We start from the raw sequence: 15,606 nt of genomic DNA, 5'->3' as shown, positions 1-15,606 counted from the left end.
TTCTAGTTTTTACTCCACAGAAGATTCCTTTAATCCTACGAGACAGTATTTTACTTACCCGACCACACATTCCTCTGCGGGTTCCAGCGAGGCTTAAACAACCACTATTTAATTAATCGTGACGTCACGCGCGGAACTCATTAAACAATCTTGCAATCTGCACTGAAATAATACAATGTAGGTGATTTTTTAATTTTAAAATTTATGTTAAAGGCTTTTTCTTAGGTTGAAATTGGTATCATCATGAAGGCAATGGTGTATGGTGTTATGTGTTTGTATGAAGATTTGATTAAATACTTTTGTCCTTAATGACTGGTCAGTGATGAAATGTAATGATTTCTTTTAGTAACTATTATAAACTGTTGATCACCAACTATGAGAACATCAAAGATAATGTTCAAGCGACTCCTGAATAGCCCTGAATTTCAATGCTTGTATAAGAAGCGAGGCACGCCTGGTGTCCGGCCCTCACTCATCGCATATTCAATTTCTTGTGAACCCCTCTCATTTATATACATGAAATTTTTTCTTGGTGTTCCAGTCAAATTCTTCATATTTAATTAAAATTCTGAAACGCGAAGACTTATATATTTCTTGTTATAAAACTAGATTTATCATTTTAAATTTGTGACAGACGCGACCGTGAATAAAACTTTGTACTTACACAAAATTGATATTTTGAAAGTTTAATCGAAAACAATCTGTTTCTTCAAGTATTTGAAGTTGTTATTCATTGTTCATGTAGCTGTATTACGGCGTGAGGACCAATACAATTATCAAATAAATCAAATTTAACTTTAATTGAATTGGAAATTAATCAATTACATTGAAGTCATTTGCAACAGGTTTTCGTAAAAGTGATAATAAATCAGCATTAAAAATAATATCTTCTAGTACTAGGGAAAATAAATGTCTGCCCTAAGGACCAAACATTCTAGACTTCAGGAGCAAAGATTGATGAGAGGTATATATTGCGTAGATACGCCTGTGAAATATATGTAGTAATAGTACTTTATATAAATAAATAGCGTGCGTGTAGTAAATGGGAATATTAGACGCTGATATTAGGTATATTCACTTGTTTTTTTTTATTCATATTTCTATACTTTAATAACATGATATTTTATTGAAATAATCATTTTAGTCAGTATTAAATCTATACTATAAAGTATCATTGATTAACAAAGAAAGGAGGGACCTACTGTTCTAACGTACTCAATTCCTTGCAATTCATGATAATTCAATCGATGATCAACCTTATTAATAAACTCAGACCTTTAAATTTCTTTAAAGAGCAAGATTATTTTTATAATAATGTTGGTGTTCTATTAATCAAACTATAACAGAAAATACCTAGGTTTATCTTTAGGAATAACCTATATCGGCTTATGTCATTATAACACAACATGCCTCATTCTTCGAAATGCGAAGATAATATCCAGACGACAAAATTCGAAGAAAAAAAAAACAGACTAGACATAATGAACATGATCATCCTAATCGAGCTACATCGGATAAGATAGCTTTTTATTCGACAACTAGCCGTTTTCCCGCGGTTTCACCCGCGTCCCGTGGTAACTACTGCCCGCACCGGGATAAAATATAGCCTATGTTACTCGTGGATAATATAGCTTTCGAATGGTGAAAGAATTTTTAAAATCGGTCCAGTAGTTTTTGAGCCTATTCATTACAACCAAACAAACAAACAAAGTTTTCCTCTTTATAATATTAGTATAGATACTGACAACACTGCTTGATGCAAAGTTCTCACCCAACGCAACATTCCTGTTGCTCAACTGTTGCCTAACAAATATTTCCCATGACCAAGAGGCTTGATCCATAATTATCAATAAAAATACCAAAAATCAATACTCACTGATAACAGTAAAGTTAACCCTCAAGTTCCTGGTAGGCGAGTTCTTGAAGTCGACCCTGCACCGGTAGACTCCAGCATCAGAAGACACCACGCTGTCCACGAACAGTACTGCAGGGTTAGCAGCCGCTCTGAAGTAGGCGCGGGTGCCGAAGCCTGATGATGATGACCAGAGCTTCGGCTGTGATGCCAGGCGGCCGCGGACGTCGTAGCTGGAAGGAAGGTTCCTCGATTAGTCACAGAAATTATTAATTTCTAAAGTAGACTGGTAGAAAGGCATAGCGGTCAAACTTATAATACCTTTATTGCGTCGGGGGGTTAAAAGTTCTGTGTATGGTAAGTCTGTCTGCCATAAGTGATCCAATTGTGCTTAAGTGGATAGACTATTGAACCTTGAAATCTGGACGTAACTTTTGTTTGGGAATTAAAGTAGTCCAGTAAAGGAATATACCTTACTTGCAACATGAAGCTGTTTCTTCTGAACAGTGAAACTACCGGATACAGACAGTTTTATAATTGGGTTGAAATCTTATACTCATTATTGGAACACATTACAAAATCCTCAATATTATATATAGGTAACACTACCACTATCAAACCTTAGTCTTAGCCTAACAAGCATACATCCAGCATCGTATTTCCTAACCCTTAATGAATCCAGCTTATTAATATCCGATGGCTACCGAATAATGGGCGAGTTATCTGAACCCTCAACTCGCAGGTAGGGGCGAGATGGTACTTGAAACTATGTTATCCCCTTACTCCGTAACTGGTTAAGAGGATAACAGTGTTCCAAGTCACTCTGTGTCGGATAAATCATACGAAGGTGAAAGGGATATTAATCCTTAGTGTACGTAAGTATAGGAGCGAAGATTGAGTGGGGTGGGGTGGTAGGGAAATTGTTTAGGGAACGTTTACTAGGTTGCGATTTGTGTAGAAATATGTAGACAGTTTATTTGGTTTTTATAAATACACAAGTAAGTTTTATATTAATTTGAAAAAGTTCAAAGACTAAAATTTTTGAAATGAAACGCGCTGCCGTTGCTATAAAATAATAAAGACTAAGAACAAATTGAATTTGTTGCAGTAAACTTCGATAAATACTTTACAAAACCGCATCCAAAGAAATCTAAAGACTCACTCGAACAAAACAAATGTACTCTTAAACCCGATGTTTATCAACATAAAACTAGACGATAAACGTCTAAGCCTTTTAGTCTTCCCGCAGTCTGTAGCCGACCTAAAGCAATCAATCTGACTGCTTTTAGCGTTCAATCGAACTGAGAGCTGCACTGAGTGTCATACATAAGTCTAGCTGTGTCTGACACTTCGAACATCAGTTTAGCTTTGTCCAACAAACACTCGAGTGGCTAAAGCGTCTTTCACTTCGTCGCTACTCCTTCTCAGTTGCCATCAAATATGCATCGTGTTCTACGTAGGTATCGCGACCTTTCCATGCTCGTTTGACATTCCGAGATATTGTTTTTTTCTTTCATTACATAGTGTTTGTTGAAATATTCAGATTGTTGACATTTTTAAGGTTGTTCTGAGTTTGCGACTTGTTTTTGTTTCGCTTGATGTTTTTGCAAAGTCAAGTGACTTTGTGGGAGGGCGATTACTTACGGATTTATTACGCTACAATGAGCCTATCGGAGTTTTATTGTTTAACCTTTACACCTTAAAAAAATATAAAAAGAGGAGTTAGAAAATATAATTTTAGAACCAAAAATAAAACGTGGTAATAAAACCGGAGGCTATAAAATACATATTTTCGTCATAATAACTTTACTAATTCAGTACGTTTCAAAATTCTGCCATTCTATTTTTAGCATCCGTTATACGGCATGCAAAACTGCAATGTCGGTATTTTACGTATCAAAATAAAAACGAGAAATAGGTGTGACTGGGAAATTAACCTCCCGCACTGGACCCGTTGGGAATATTTTATTTAAATTTAGTTTAGGCCATAAAAAGAAACGAGCTTGAAATACGGGTAGTCGAATTTCATGGAAATACGTAAACTCATTTAACACGCTACTAAACGTTTAAACAGATGAAACACTCATTAGGTAATTTTAAAAGCGATAAAAACCATAAGTTATGAACGTCTTCATTTACGCCATAAAAATATTTATGTCCTACAAGATACCGCGACCTGTTGAGCTAAGCGAGGCTTATTTAAGTCCCCAAGACGACAATGCGTTACATTCTTATCCTTAAGCATCTATGTAATGCTTGTGTTATAATTTCAATTAACCTTATAAATATGTACTGAAGACAAAAAAGATTTTAGGTTTGTACAGTATGAAAAAATTTGGGACTGCTAATTCTGGAGTAAAATTTCGCACGTAGGTACTTTTTTAATGAGACGGGAAGCCATTAACTGACCGAAGTGTGTTTTACTGACACTAAACCCACCTCAGTTATTAGTTCTGAAGAATACTAGTTCCCAGTAACTCCTTCCAACATTAAAACAAAATGCTATCAGTACTCGAGGTTTAAATCCTTTTTTTATGGGAAATCATTAAATGAACCCTATCGCTGGGGATGCAGCGTGAGAAAGTGACAGATTTTTACTGACTAAAACCCACCATGTTCCTTCTTAAGCACTTTGTGTTTCTTTGGAAGTACATCCATTGCTCAAAATCTTGTCAATAAATCACTAAGAAATATTAAATCTAGCGCATATGACAATATGCGCAATATAACAAGGAATTCTTCAAATACCTGTACAGCGGTTCTCCATCAGTCTCCTTGAACCAGAGCACCATGGAGACATGATCTTCGGCTGCTAGGGGCTGGATGTCACACGGGAGAGCTGCCTTCTTCCCCAGCACGCCTTGCGCGTGCGCCGTTGGAACTGCAACAAAGAAAACATAGGATTAGGTAGGTCTTGCTTAGTCTAAGATAATCCGAGTCGTTTTTTAATTTTGTATATAAGTAACACTAATATTATAATTGTGAACGTTTTTGAGTGCGTATAATTATGTGTGTGTGTGTGTGTTTTCACTTATTTACGCACAAACGGCTAAAGGAATTTTGATGAATATGGCTCACAAATTAATAAGATTATAATGTTTAATTTATCTGTGTGCAAAAAGTAGTTCACTCAGGAAGCGGGTGAAACCACTGACAGATTTAATACTCTGTGAGAGCTCTGCTTTTCGGTATTACCAACCTACAAATCATTCTGTATTATTTAAACTCTCCGAACTAAAAGTTATAGAATCAATTACGTTGCAGGTGCTCAAACCACCCAGCTTCGAATCCATCAATAAACGTAATTAAAACTGTACTCGTATTTTATTCAATAAATATATCATCTTACAATGACACATAGATTCAAAGTATCTTGCCCTCTAACTGTATGTAAAGTGATATTACCAGAGTTTATTGAACTAAGAGTAACTGATACTGATATATCGAATAATGTCACGACTTTAATTAAAAAATGATTCATTCATTAGAAGCAAATTGTAATTACTACACATTTTAAAGCATGGCACACATAATTAAATTATGAAGTCTCAGAATTGAATAGAAAGTTGTAGAGAAACCTCTAACGCCTACACAGTGAGCTTTTCCAAAATAAGGACGAAGTAACATTGTAAAACTGTATTATATCTTTTAATAATTACATTAATTTAAATATCTGAATTGTGTAAATGTAGAAAATAAATGTAACGATATTCATAATACCCCTTACTGAATATGATTCAATTACTTACAAACAGTATCTAATTATAGTCTTTAGTAACCAAAACTGTCATTTTTGAGCGTGTACGAAACCAAGATGGCATCTCTAGAAAGGGCTTAAAGTTTTTACATCAAAACTTAGAAGACTGTATTCATTTAAGTACTTGAGTTGATGAAGAAAATCTTATTATATCAGATGAAAGTAGTATTTAAGGACTGAGACGAATATCATTGGCTGTCCTTTATATTTTGTTTGATATTATTTTTAATTTTCCTCTAGACGAAGTTCGTTTTATTCTGAAATGTTTTTAAGTGTAGTGTTTTAAATAGTTGAAGTTTGAAGTTTTAAACTTTCGTTCTGAATGAAAATCAGAACTGTCTCAGTGCTCTATATAGTTTTGAAAGTTAGGTTGTAAATCAGAATTCGGGACTGGAACATGACATTATTTTTATCTATTTTTATTAATTGATGCTGTTAGTGTATCTATTCACACTACCATTATTGTGAGAGAAAAAGTGTTTTTTATAATCATTTTTCGAATCTTATTAACCGACATCCAATAACGGAGGGGATAAGAAAACCACAACAAAACAAAAAAAAGTTAAAGACCAAAAAGGTCAACAACATTCCCATTCATTAAAACATAACTGAAAACAAATCAATCATAAAGAATGCGACTAAAAAGTATTGCGTTAAGGTTCAGTAGTCACGCCGGACGGTCACTCTTGCGACAAGTCTCACGGCATATCTCGTGTCGCGTGGTGCATGGGAATCGGAGACACTGGCTAGATCCAGTTACGGACACACCAGTTTTAATTAAATGTTTTTAACCCCTTTGTAGAATTTTCTAGAAGCACGTAATATGTCGTTTTTGTACACGGTTTAGTGGTACATAATGAAAAGTTGCGTTGTTGTAATGAATTCGTTTTTGAAATTTTATTTTATTTTATTTCCCCGCTGTTGTTGGCTTTGTGGAGTTATATTCGATTATTATTGGCTTTGTTCGCTGTCGGTTTTGAAATAAATGGTTTTTATTTAGATAACAGAATAATGGCGTTTGTTGTTCAACTAATGGGTAGAGGACTCTTCTCGAAAAGAAAAGGTACGAACATGTTTCACTAGGTTTCCTCAAGATATACTTGTTTTCTCAGTAGTAATATGTATAATGCAATAAAAAAATAATTAACTCAAACAGTCTTACAAATATTATAAATGCGAAAACAACCCTGTAATAGTTAGTTAAGCTTGCGCCTAAAAAAAGATCAAGACTACTTTTTATCTGGGTGCAGCAGCAGTTCCTTCGGGATTCAGGTGTAGCCGCGGAAACGCAATGCCTGGAAAAGGCCGTTAAGCTGTACTTTAACATTATTATAAACATCTGTAAAATACAAGTGAATAAATATTTTGAGTTTGAAAAGAAACAGCTAAGAGTTTCATATAAATTCACAGCTGCTACACTCTCAAACATATTCAACTCATTCTCAAATCCAATAAGAAAGCTTTTAAACAGTTTAAACTATTAAAACTAAATCAAACTGCCTTCATTTGTCAAGTTAACTCCATTTGATAAACTTCTAAGAGAATAATAGTAAATTACGTTCTGCAAGATACAATCAAGTTTGAGACAAATTACTTGCACTAAGAAAAATTGGATCTAGGTGATTTCACGAAAAAGTTTTAAAGATTTTTTTTCAATATCTCTGCTCATCTATGACTAAAACTTCTTCTAATTTATAAAGTTGAAGGGTTTATTTGAATATAATTATATCGAAAAATGATCGGCGAATTAAAAATGCTTTATCATATCGAGTATTGATAGAGAATAAACTATTCAAGATATAAAGATCGTTGGATGATTAAAAATGAAATAGGTATCAATTAACAAGACAGGAAGTTTCAATACAGATTTAGTATACCTTGCAAAGCAAGTATCTTTCGTTAAATATTTACATATATTTATAATTCAAAAATAATGAATTTTTCCTTGAAATTATGGTACAACAGATGAAATTCCTAGCATTTTATTTTGTTAGTCCAAATAATTGCCTCAGTACAAAGCTACCAGTTATTTCAAACCAACACACGCAGTAGGTACTGTTTTTATTATAGCTTTACATTAATTAAAATCTGCAAAATACTGAAATAAAAAATTGCCCGGAAAAATATTTTTTTAAGTACCTACCAAAAAAGCCTGTGTTTGCAAATATCTTATGAAGTACTAAAACTTTTTTCATTCATCCGTATATCAACACTTATGTACCCTTCTGTACACTAGGTATACTTATGTACAGCATGAATGTAAAACTGACGGTTTTTAACGCTTTTCATATAGACAATTTGCATGGTATGAATTTGCAGAAAATACTAAGTAAATATAACGCTCGTAAATGTAAGAGTAGGTTTCTAGGAAGTTAATTTGAGAAGAGCCTACCATACATCAAAGGCTTTTAATAAAGACATTCGTGATATCCAGGTTTAACAGGAGCTAAAATGCTTCCTAGAACTTCTTAGACAGAAACCACAAGTTTCTGTAATATTTCCATTTATCAATATACAAAAGCTCCTTTCTCAATTACCTATCTGACACGGAATCTATTTCCACAACAAGTCATTACTATTGAGTCCGACTTTTTACCTTTCAAAACATAAATCAGTACTTAACTCTGACTCCAAAAACATCCTTTGATCATCTCAAAATACGACCCTCAATATCCATTAAGTAGCTCATTAATTATTAATCTGATAACAGAAACGGGGTGATAAATCAACTCAATTAACGAGCCTTTGCCTTTTCAGTATTTATTGTAAGAGATATTTTGATTTCAACGGAAGAGCCAATCTCGATGGACGATCCAATTGAAACAAGACGTTTTATAGAGGAGTTTCCTCACTTACCGTTGATAAGTTTCCTAAATGAAACTTTAGATAGCGACGACGAAAAGTCTTTTAGTGACAGTAAAAATAATCTTCCATTAATATGGTAAACAGACTTTTATGTTCCTTTCTCTGTTCAGTCTGCCATAACGGCGACTCGGGAAAATAAAAATATTTATGTTATTCTTCTGAATGAATAAAAGGAAAATATGCATTTCTTGAGTCCCTCTTTACGGTTTTTTATTTCATAAAAAACTAGTTAGGACATTTTTTTATCCAAATTAATTATTCATTTCCTTTCACAACGAATTGGAGGCAAATAAAAATATGACATCTGTAATTTATATGCGAACGGAATTGCGGGTGACAGCCCTCATTTGTATTTGTCATTTTAGTGCTCTATAAAAATATGATTTGGCAAAAAACATTGTGTGCCAAATAAAAAGAGATATTTTAATATCGAAGATGAAGAAGTTAAAGGAGTGTTTGATATATGTAGTTTTGGCAGGCAGCCAACGCCACATAGACGACAAGGCACTTAATATTGTTGCCATACATGGCTTAATTGCTTGCTAACCGGGTTTAAACTTGGTCGTGCAGGATATAAACGAATTAAGACGACGCGACGCTGGATCCTCCGTGACTTGTGAAGTACGGAAAGAAAAAGGAACAGCCAAGTTTTTCAAGTTGCAGCGACTAAATACTTAATTTCTTCTCGGTGAACTAAAATACTTTATTATGAACTAGTTTTTGCGGATTCGAATACTTTTTATAAGAAAAAAACTTCTTTCCAAATGCATCTTGAAGATGAAGAAGAAATAATAATTTGAAACAGACACAAAGTCATAGGATAATAAAATAATTATTAATCCAAACATTTGAGGAATAAAAGAAATGAAAGAAATCCAATTGCTGATCATCACAAAGTACTAAAGATGACACTACCAGCAATTCATCACGAAATAATATAAAAAGCAAATTGGCAGACAGATGAACTCAATAAAGTATAAGTACAAAAGATAACAACTCTTAAAGGGCGTTTGCCGTTGAACCCAATTAAATTCAGACAGAAGCAAAGAATGATAATGCAGACAGCTTTGAAATTTTGAAAAATATCGCAGAACCAAATCATAATGTTCGCACATTGATCTCGGCAGACACTCGTAACAAATGGCTCCCGGGGTCGGCCGCGGCGTGCGGATCTATTGGCTTAATAATCGGACTTGGCACGCGTGTACCCAATCTCAGGATTGTATTAGGGCTACACAGGTGATGGCTTGTAATCAGTTATAATCTGGTGCATGGATGAACTGATTTGTTCCTGCAGTAAATTTTTTGAACTTTATCTTATCAGAAATGAGAAGGGAGAACCACCAGATGCTAGTCACAAGCCAACTTCTTAGACTGTACTTCAGTATGATTGTCCATAAATAATGCACTTAAACAAGCTATTGTTTACTTCGTAAGAAAATATATGAACGTAGGTTTTTTATTTTTTCTCAAGTCTCTTTCTGCGTAGGTGTTGTTAAATTAATTGGCATGCAAATTCAATTAATACTGTCAATAACAACCCACTACTTTATTTATGGAACAGCATAATATTGCAAACGACGCACCGCTGACCCATATTTTCATTTCAACGCTTCTTTATTGGCCTCTCCCAAAAGACTTGGAACGAGACAAAACGGAACAAATCCTGCATCAAAATGTTTTCCATATTTTATAAAGCATAAAGTTGAGTCGGTTTTATTAGACTTGGCCAGCGGGACAAAGATATCTTGGTAGGTATCTCGAAGTGTGCCAAGACCACCGATACCTCCGATACAAAGGCTGGGAGGAAGCCTCCCGAGGGATCCTGAGTTATCCTAGTTCGGCGGACGGAGTGCCGTGAGCACTTGCGTCTCATAACGATGTAAAGCGAGATAACTCGACGGAGATGCTGCATTAACCTTTTGAACGCCAATGTCGGCTATAGCCGACATGAGCAAGCGTGCCCTGTGCGCCAACGACGGCTATACTCGACAAAAAACAGGTCGCAGAAAAATACAAAATAAACCTATTAAATCATTACTTTTATGTATTTTTTAGTAGATATTTAATTAAGATTTTCGGGCTTGGCGTACAGGGCATAGGAATACCGATATGGCGTGGCGGTGAAAAGGTTAACGAAATAAGCCGCGCTTGTATCAGACGTAACAACGCGAGACATGCCAGTAATTACTTGTCTATATTCTGATATAACATGACGGTGAACTTGTTTGTATGTTTGCAGGAAGTAATTTATGGATCTGAGATTAGTTTCTCAAATTATGTTATTAGTAAACATATTGTTTTGGTTATTATTGTTATAAATTGGTCTATTATGAAGCAGTTGATATCATGATTGCTGATTAGATCTGAAACAAAGTCCTGCTCTTCCAAAGAACCGTGTTACATGAATGTGTATGATAACATAACTTTTTGACTAGCAGTATTAACAGAAATATTCTAGCCATAATTTTGCGTTTATTTGTTGACTGATTTGAATTCGATCGATTCTCATTATACAGAAGCTCAGGCTGTCGATAGCAGACATTTTGGAAATCAAACCATTATTTAATTAACATTTCAACCACATAACGATCTCAAGTCAATGTCAAAGATTATCCAGTTCACAAGTCGTTGAAGCGAAACAAAGACGATTACAGATTGCAGATAGTCTGAGTCAATCCGTGCTTTACAGACCACAAGCTGTATTGTTCTAATAATAAGGGAGATTTCAGAACTTTAAACATGCTTCAAACTTGGTTTATTAGGGGGTAGATCGATTTACTGGTTTATTAATTAGTCAAAACACCGGTGAACTGAGATTTAACACCGCGAGCATGACAGCTGCCGATTACATGTACGCGACACACAAACTTACTGGTTGTCTATCTTTTTTGTGTGGTGAATGTAAACGTAAAATTTTAAGCAGAATTTTTTATGAGTAGCAGTATTATTTTTGTGCTTGGATATTTTATTTGGCAGTCAATTTTATACCACTTCGATAAAGTTATATTATTTTTACGATACGATAAAAGCAAAAATATTTACTATAGAACTTTTACTGTTATTTTTAAAGCAAGTCTGTAGAATATTTTTCCATTAATTTAACACTGAAGGACTTGACCCAATTGCAAAGTATTTGTATGTATCGATTTAATATCCAAACATAGTAATTTTAAGTTTATTTCTCCGAAAGGATAATCAAAGGATTTATTTAAGCTCCACAAATACCTACAGAGCGGACTTTCCTACTAAAATACCGTTACAGATTTTTCAACCAACTTTGGACAGATCCGCATGACACATTGCACTTTTAAAACAATGCGAGCACACAAAACGAACGTGACCTCGAAAAAACGCCACAAATGGCTGGCATGCCATACATCTTACTTGGGTCGCTGGCCATCCTTCATGGCCGTGTGTTCCCGTCAGCTGGCCACGTGACTCGTAAATAAACAATAGTAGCGTTCGGAGCTGGTCGTACAATTCCGTGGTCAGATGGGAACTTACAACTACCGTCCGTACGTCTTTACGTAATGATGAACGACGGCTTCTGAATGGGGCTTGCTTTTAGGGGATAACTTCAACTTCGAGTACTTCGACGGCTTGCTAGTCGTAAACATGGTATGATGTTTGGTTCGTTTTGAATATGCTTTTCTGAGGATGTTTAGGATATACTATTTTTGGAGGTTGTTGATTAGTGGTGTGGTGTAAGTTCCTTTTAATGGAATTCCTTTTCAATCAAAGATATCAGGAGTTGTTTAGTTCTACGTAAACTGCAATTCAGATTACATCATGTGCTAAACGGTATAGTTTTCTTGCAAAACTAATTTCTTCTTTCAAACCTCAACAAGACCGAACTTTACGGAAACAACCTACAATTTGCACACAAGTATCGATCGACCAGAAAACTTCGTGCCAGCCATTTCGAAAATCGTAGCAACACTGGTCACGTCAGCGGTGTCAACGTCAGCCTCAAATGGCAATACACTGCAGTTGTACAAAGCTTAACTATACCTACTACTATAGATGCTAGACTATTTAAACAACAGGACCCGCCATTAACACAAAATCTATGCAAAGAGTCTACTAATATACGCGCGAGGGAGAAGACAACGCAACAGTGATAGCTCATTCATCGTTGTGCATATGACAGAATTGACACGCACAAGAATACGACGTAGAGGGAATTGCATGGTAATAACTTATCCAGTTGGTTCAATGATCTAAGCTATACACAGTAATCCGTATGTCTGCGTGTCCGTCGATCCAAGGGGAGTGGTCGGAATTAGATTATGGAAATGAGTTTATCTCGATGGCGTACATCCTCATACACCTGTATCTTGATTAGGTTACAGGGCAATTTATCAATTCGTTCGATAGGTTTATACGTGCCTGTATAGTGAAGCAACATAGTGGCGAAATGTAAATTTATATCAACACTGTTGGTGGTGATTGAAGGCCTGAGTCGTAGGACATAATATACAGAGCTTATTTCATGACGTTGTCTAAATCCCAGTGTGACAGAGATAGTATGTAGGAATATATCTAGGTATGTACATATCTTTTTTCGCAGTGAAATCCGGAAGAATACAATTTGTATATTCGAGCCCAGGTATTGGTTTCATGTCTGGGTATTTTGTTTATGTGAGATATTTTGTAGTTTTAAAGTACAGGTAAGATTTTTTTTGAGTAAAATGTTCTAAAGGCAGGTACAGCTAACATAGCAATCAAACTATCTTCTGCCATGATCCTACCCGCATTTGTGGGAACTGCTAAGAGGACCCGAATATTTATCTTGACCACTTCTTAAGTAAATGGACTATCTAACACTAAAAGTTCCAACTCCTTAGCTTCAAAATATCAAGTATATGAAGATAACAAAGTAAAAGCAGTTAAGGAACCTAAATTAAGATACTATACATATCTTAAGCAAATCACATAGCACCTACATAATACAACTTACAAATGACCTAACGACGTTGAAGCCACGCGACCGAAGAGATTAGGAAATCCTCGGAGCGAGGTGGAGCAAAACCCGAGACAAATCGACTAGCTAGGCGACCCGGATCTACCTGGGGACAGATGTAGTAACTTACTGTGTATGTTGCACTTAAGTAGGGGAGATATGGTACAATGGTCTGTGTAGCTGAAGAATGAAGAAACTTGTTTATCGTTTTGTATTTGGTTGAAAAAAGATAATGTTGCAGAAAATTTTGGACATAAAGAAGTAGGAGAGAAGGTCGTAAAAGGGTTATGTTTTCATGATTTGTGTTTGCAGTCCAACTGATAGACTTATTTGAATGTAGCTTTGATTCATAATAAGAAGCCATTGAACAGTTTTTAGACGAGTTGCGCAGGTAACTAGGAGGAAATGGTAAGACACTTATCGTCAGGTAAAACACTGGTTATCAGTTGCCGATTCGACTAGAAGCTGACCCTAATATATTTGGGAAAAGGCTAGGCAGATGATGAACTAATTCATGTTATCCACTTTCAAGCATGTTTCATTATAAACGCAGGCACATCAAAATCAAATAAGATTTAATGTTTGATCGGTGGACATTTAAACCAGAATAATGTCTATCCATTTAACCTGATCCAATACTCAAAGGATCGTTCAGTTAACGTGAAATAGCTCAGCTTACCAGTTCCCATTGATGTTTGCCATGCGTTTACCAAAACAACCAAGTTCCCAGAATTTCATAGCATAACCACAATTTATCTAATCTGGCTAGTGAGATATTAGATTTGTAACATCATATTGTAGCAAATAATAATATTTGAGTTATGTAACCACACCGAAATTGAATATCGCTAAGATTAGGTAATTGAGTTGAGAATTTTTACCCAAAACTAACAGATAGTGATAACAAATTAATATGTATGTAGGATGATTAGAGAAGAGTTTAATTACTATAAATTAATGAATGGTTAAACAAATTTGGCAAACGCAGCCCAAAATAAACAAATGACAAATGATTACCATAAAACCATGTATCTTTGTAATCTTCTGGTCACATTTCAAAATAAACAGAAACAATAGCCAGTAGCAAAAAGCCTTTGATTTGGCTTAATATCGATTGTGTTCCCACGGGAGATGAAACGCTACTGGCAAACAGTCTAATGCCGATTCGGGCTATTTTTGCTTCTATCGGCACAGATAATGGAAAATAAAAATCAGATTCAATCTAGTTTCTGCATTAGTGAAACATCTGCTCAAGTTATTTAGAAACTGGTGCTACTATTTTTTCTATGAATAATCTAGGATTCACAGAAATAAAGCGTTTGATACTTTTATTCGGGTCAAAATACTTATTATGTTCGCAATTGGTTTTAGGATTTAACTTCATTTTATGAAAAACATCATCCTAATTTAAATACCCGAATCAAGTAGTGAAAACGACATGCGAATGAGTCCGGAGCCACTGACAGATAGAAACATATCTTTCAGATCACATATGCTTTCAGACTTATAACAACACCCCTATTTTTTGAGCGGGAGTTTGATTAACAAAAATTTCTTAAAACTCAGCCTTCAGACTTGACCCAAACATCATTGATTTAAAATAACATTCGTAACCTGTCTCCACTAGATCGTCATTGTGACGAGACGGACAAATTACCCCCCTGCTCCCCCTCACCGAACTTACCTTCGCAAATTCATGTTATCAGCCCGGACAAGTGGTTTCACTGTCATTTGTTACAAACAACCATTCTAACACACTTTCTAATTTATTGTAGGAACGGGACACATTTACCATGAACAGCTCCCCTGGGTCTGTATATGGAGCAAAAATATCTACAATTTAAGAAAAATAAATTGCTTCATGGTATGTCATGTTCGTATCTACAAAACTGTGAATTCGGAATTCATGACCTCGTTTCGGGCTGTATGAGCCATTACAAAACGATTACATGATTGAAGATGGTTTGTTATGTCTGCAATCCCAGTCCAGACGCTGCCCACTTTGTAATTCTAATAATAGTGAGGGCTATTACTGTGAAAGCATTAAGAATTATTTGGTCTGACATATATTCATACAAAACCAACTGCTTCCCACGGTTTCTCCCACATTGTGGGGCAACCATTTACTGCCGGATAAAAAGCTCAGAAAACCTTTTTCAGGCTCTA

General features: G+C 35.2%; 1 protein-coding gene across 1 annotated transcript in view; it reads right to left on the bottom strand.

Moving 5' to 3' along the window:
* The window catches only part of LOC110372525 (sialoadhesin), an 83,572-nt gene that overhangs the window by 29,696 nt on the left and 38,270 nt on the right, over positions 1–15,606 (bottom strand). The window contains exons 2-3 of the mRNA XM_064039716.1: positions 4,601–4,733; positions 1,877–2,085 (exon numbers count right to left, since the gene is read on the bottom strand). Coding sequence (XP_063895786.1) covers positions 1,877–2,085; positions 4,601–4,733 — 342 coding nt within the window. The remainder of the gene's footprint in view (positions 1–1,876; positions 2,086–4,600; positions 4,734–15,606) is intronic.

Source organism: Helicoverpa armigera, chromosome 20, assembly GCF_030705265.1.
Source record: "Helicoverpa armigera isolate CAAS_96S chromosome 20, ASM3070526v1, whole genome shotgun sequence".
NCBI lineage: Eukaryota > Metazoa > Arthropoda > Insecta > Lepidoptera > Noctuidae > Helicoverpa > Helicoverpa armigera.
The sequence above is the reverse complement of the archived record's forward strand: the minus strand, read 5'-3'. Positions and strand labels throughout refer to the sequence as shown.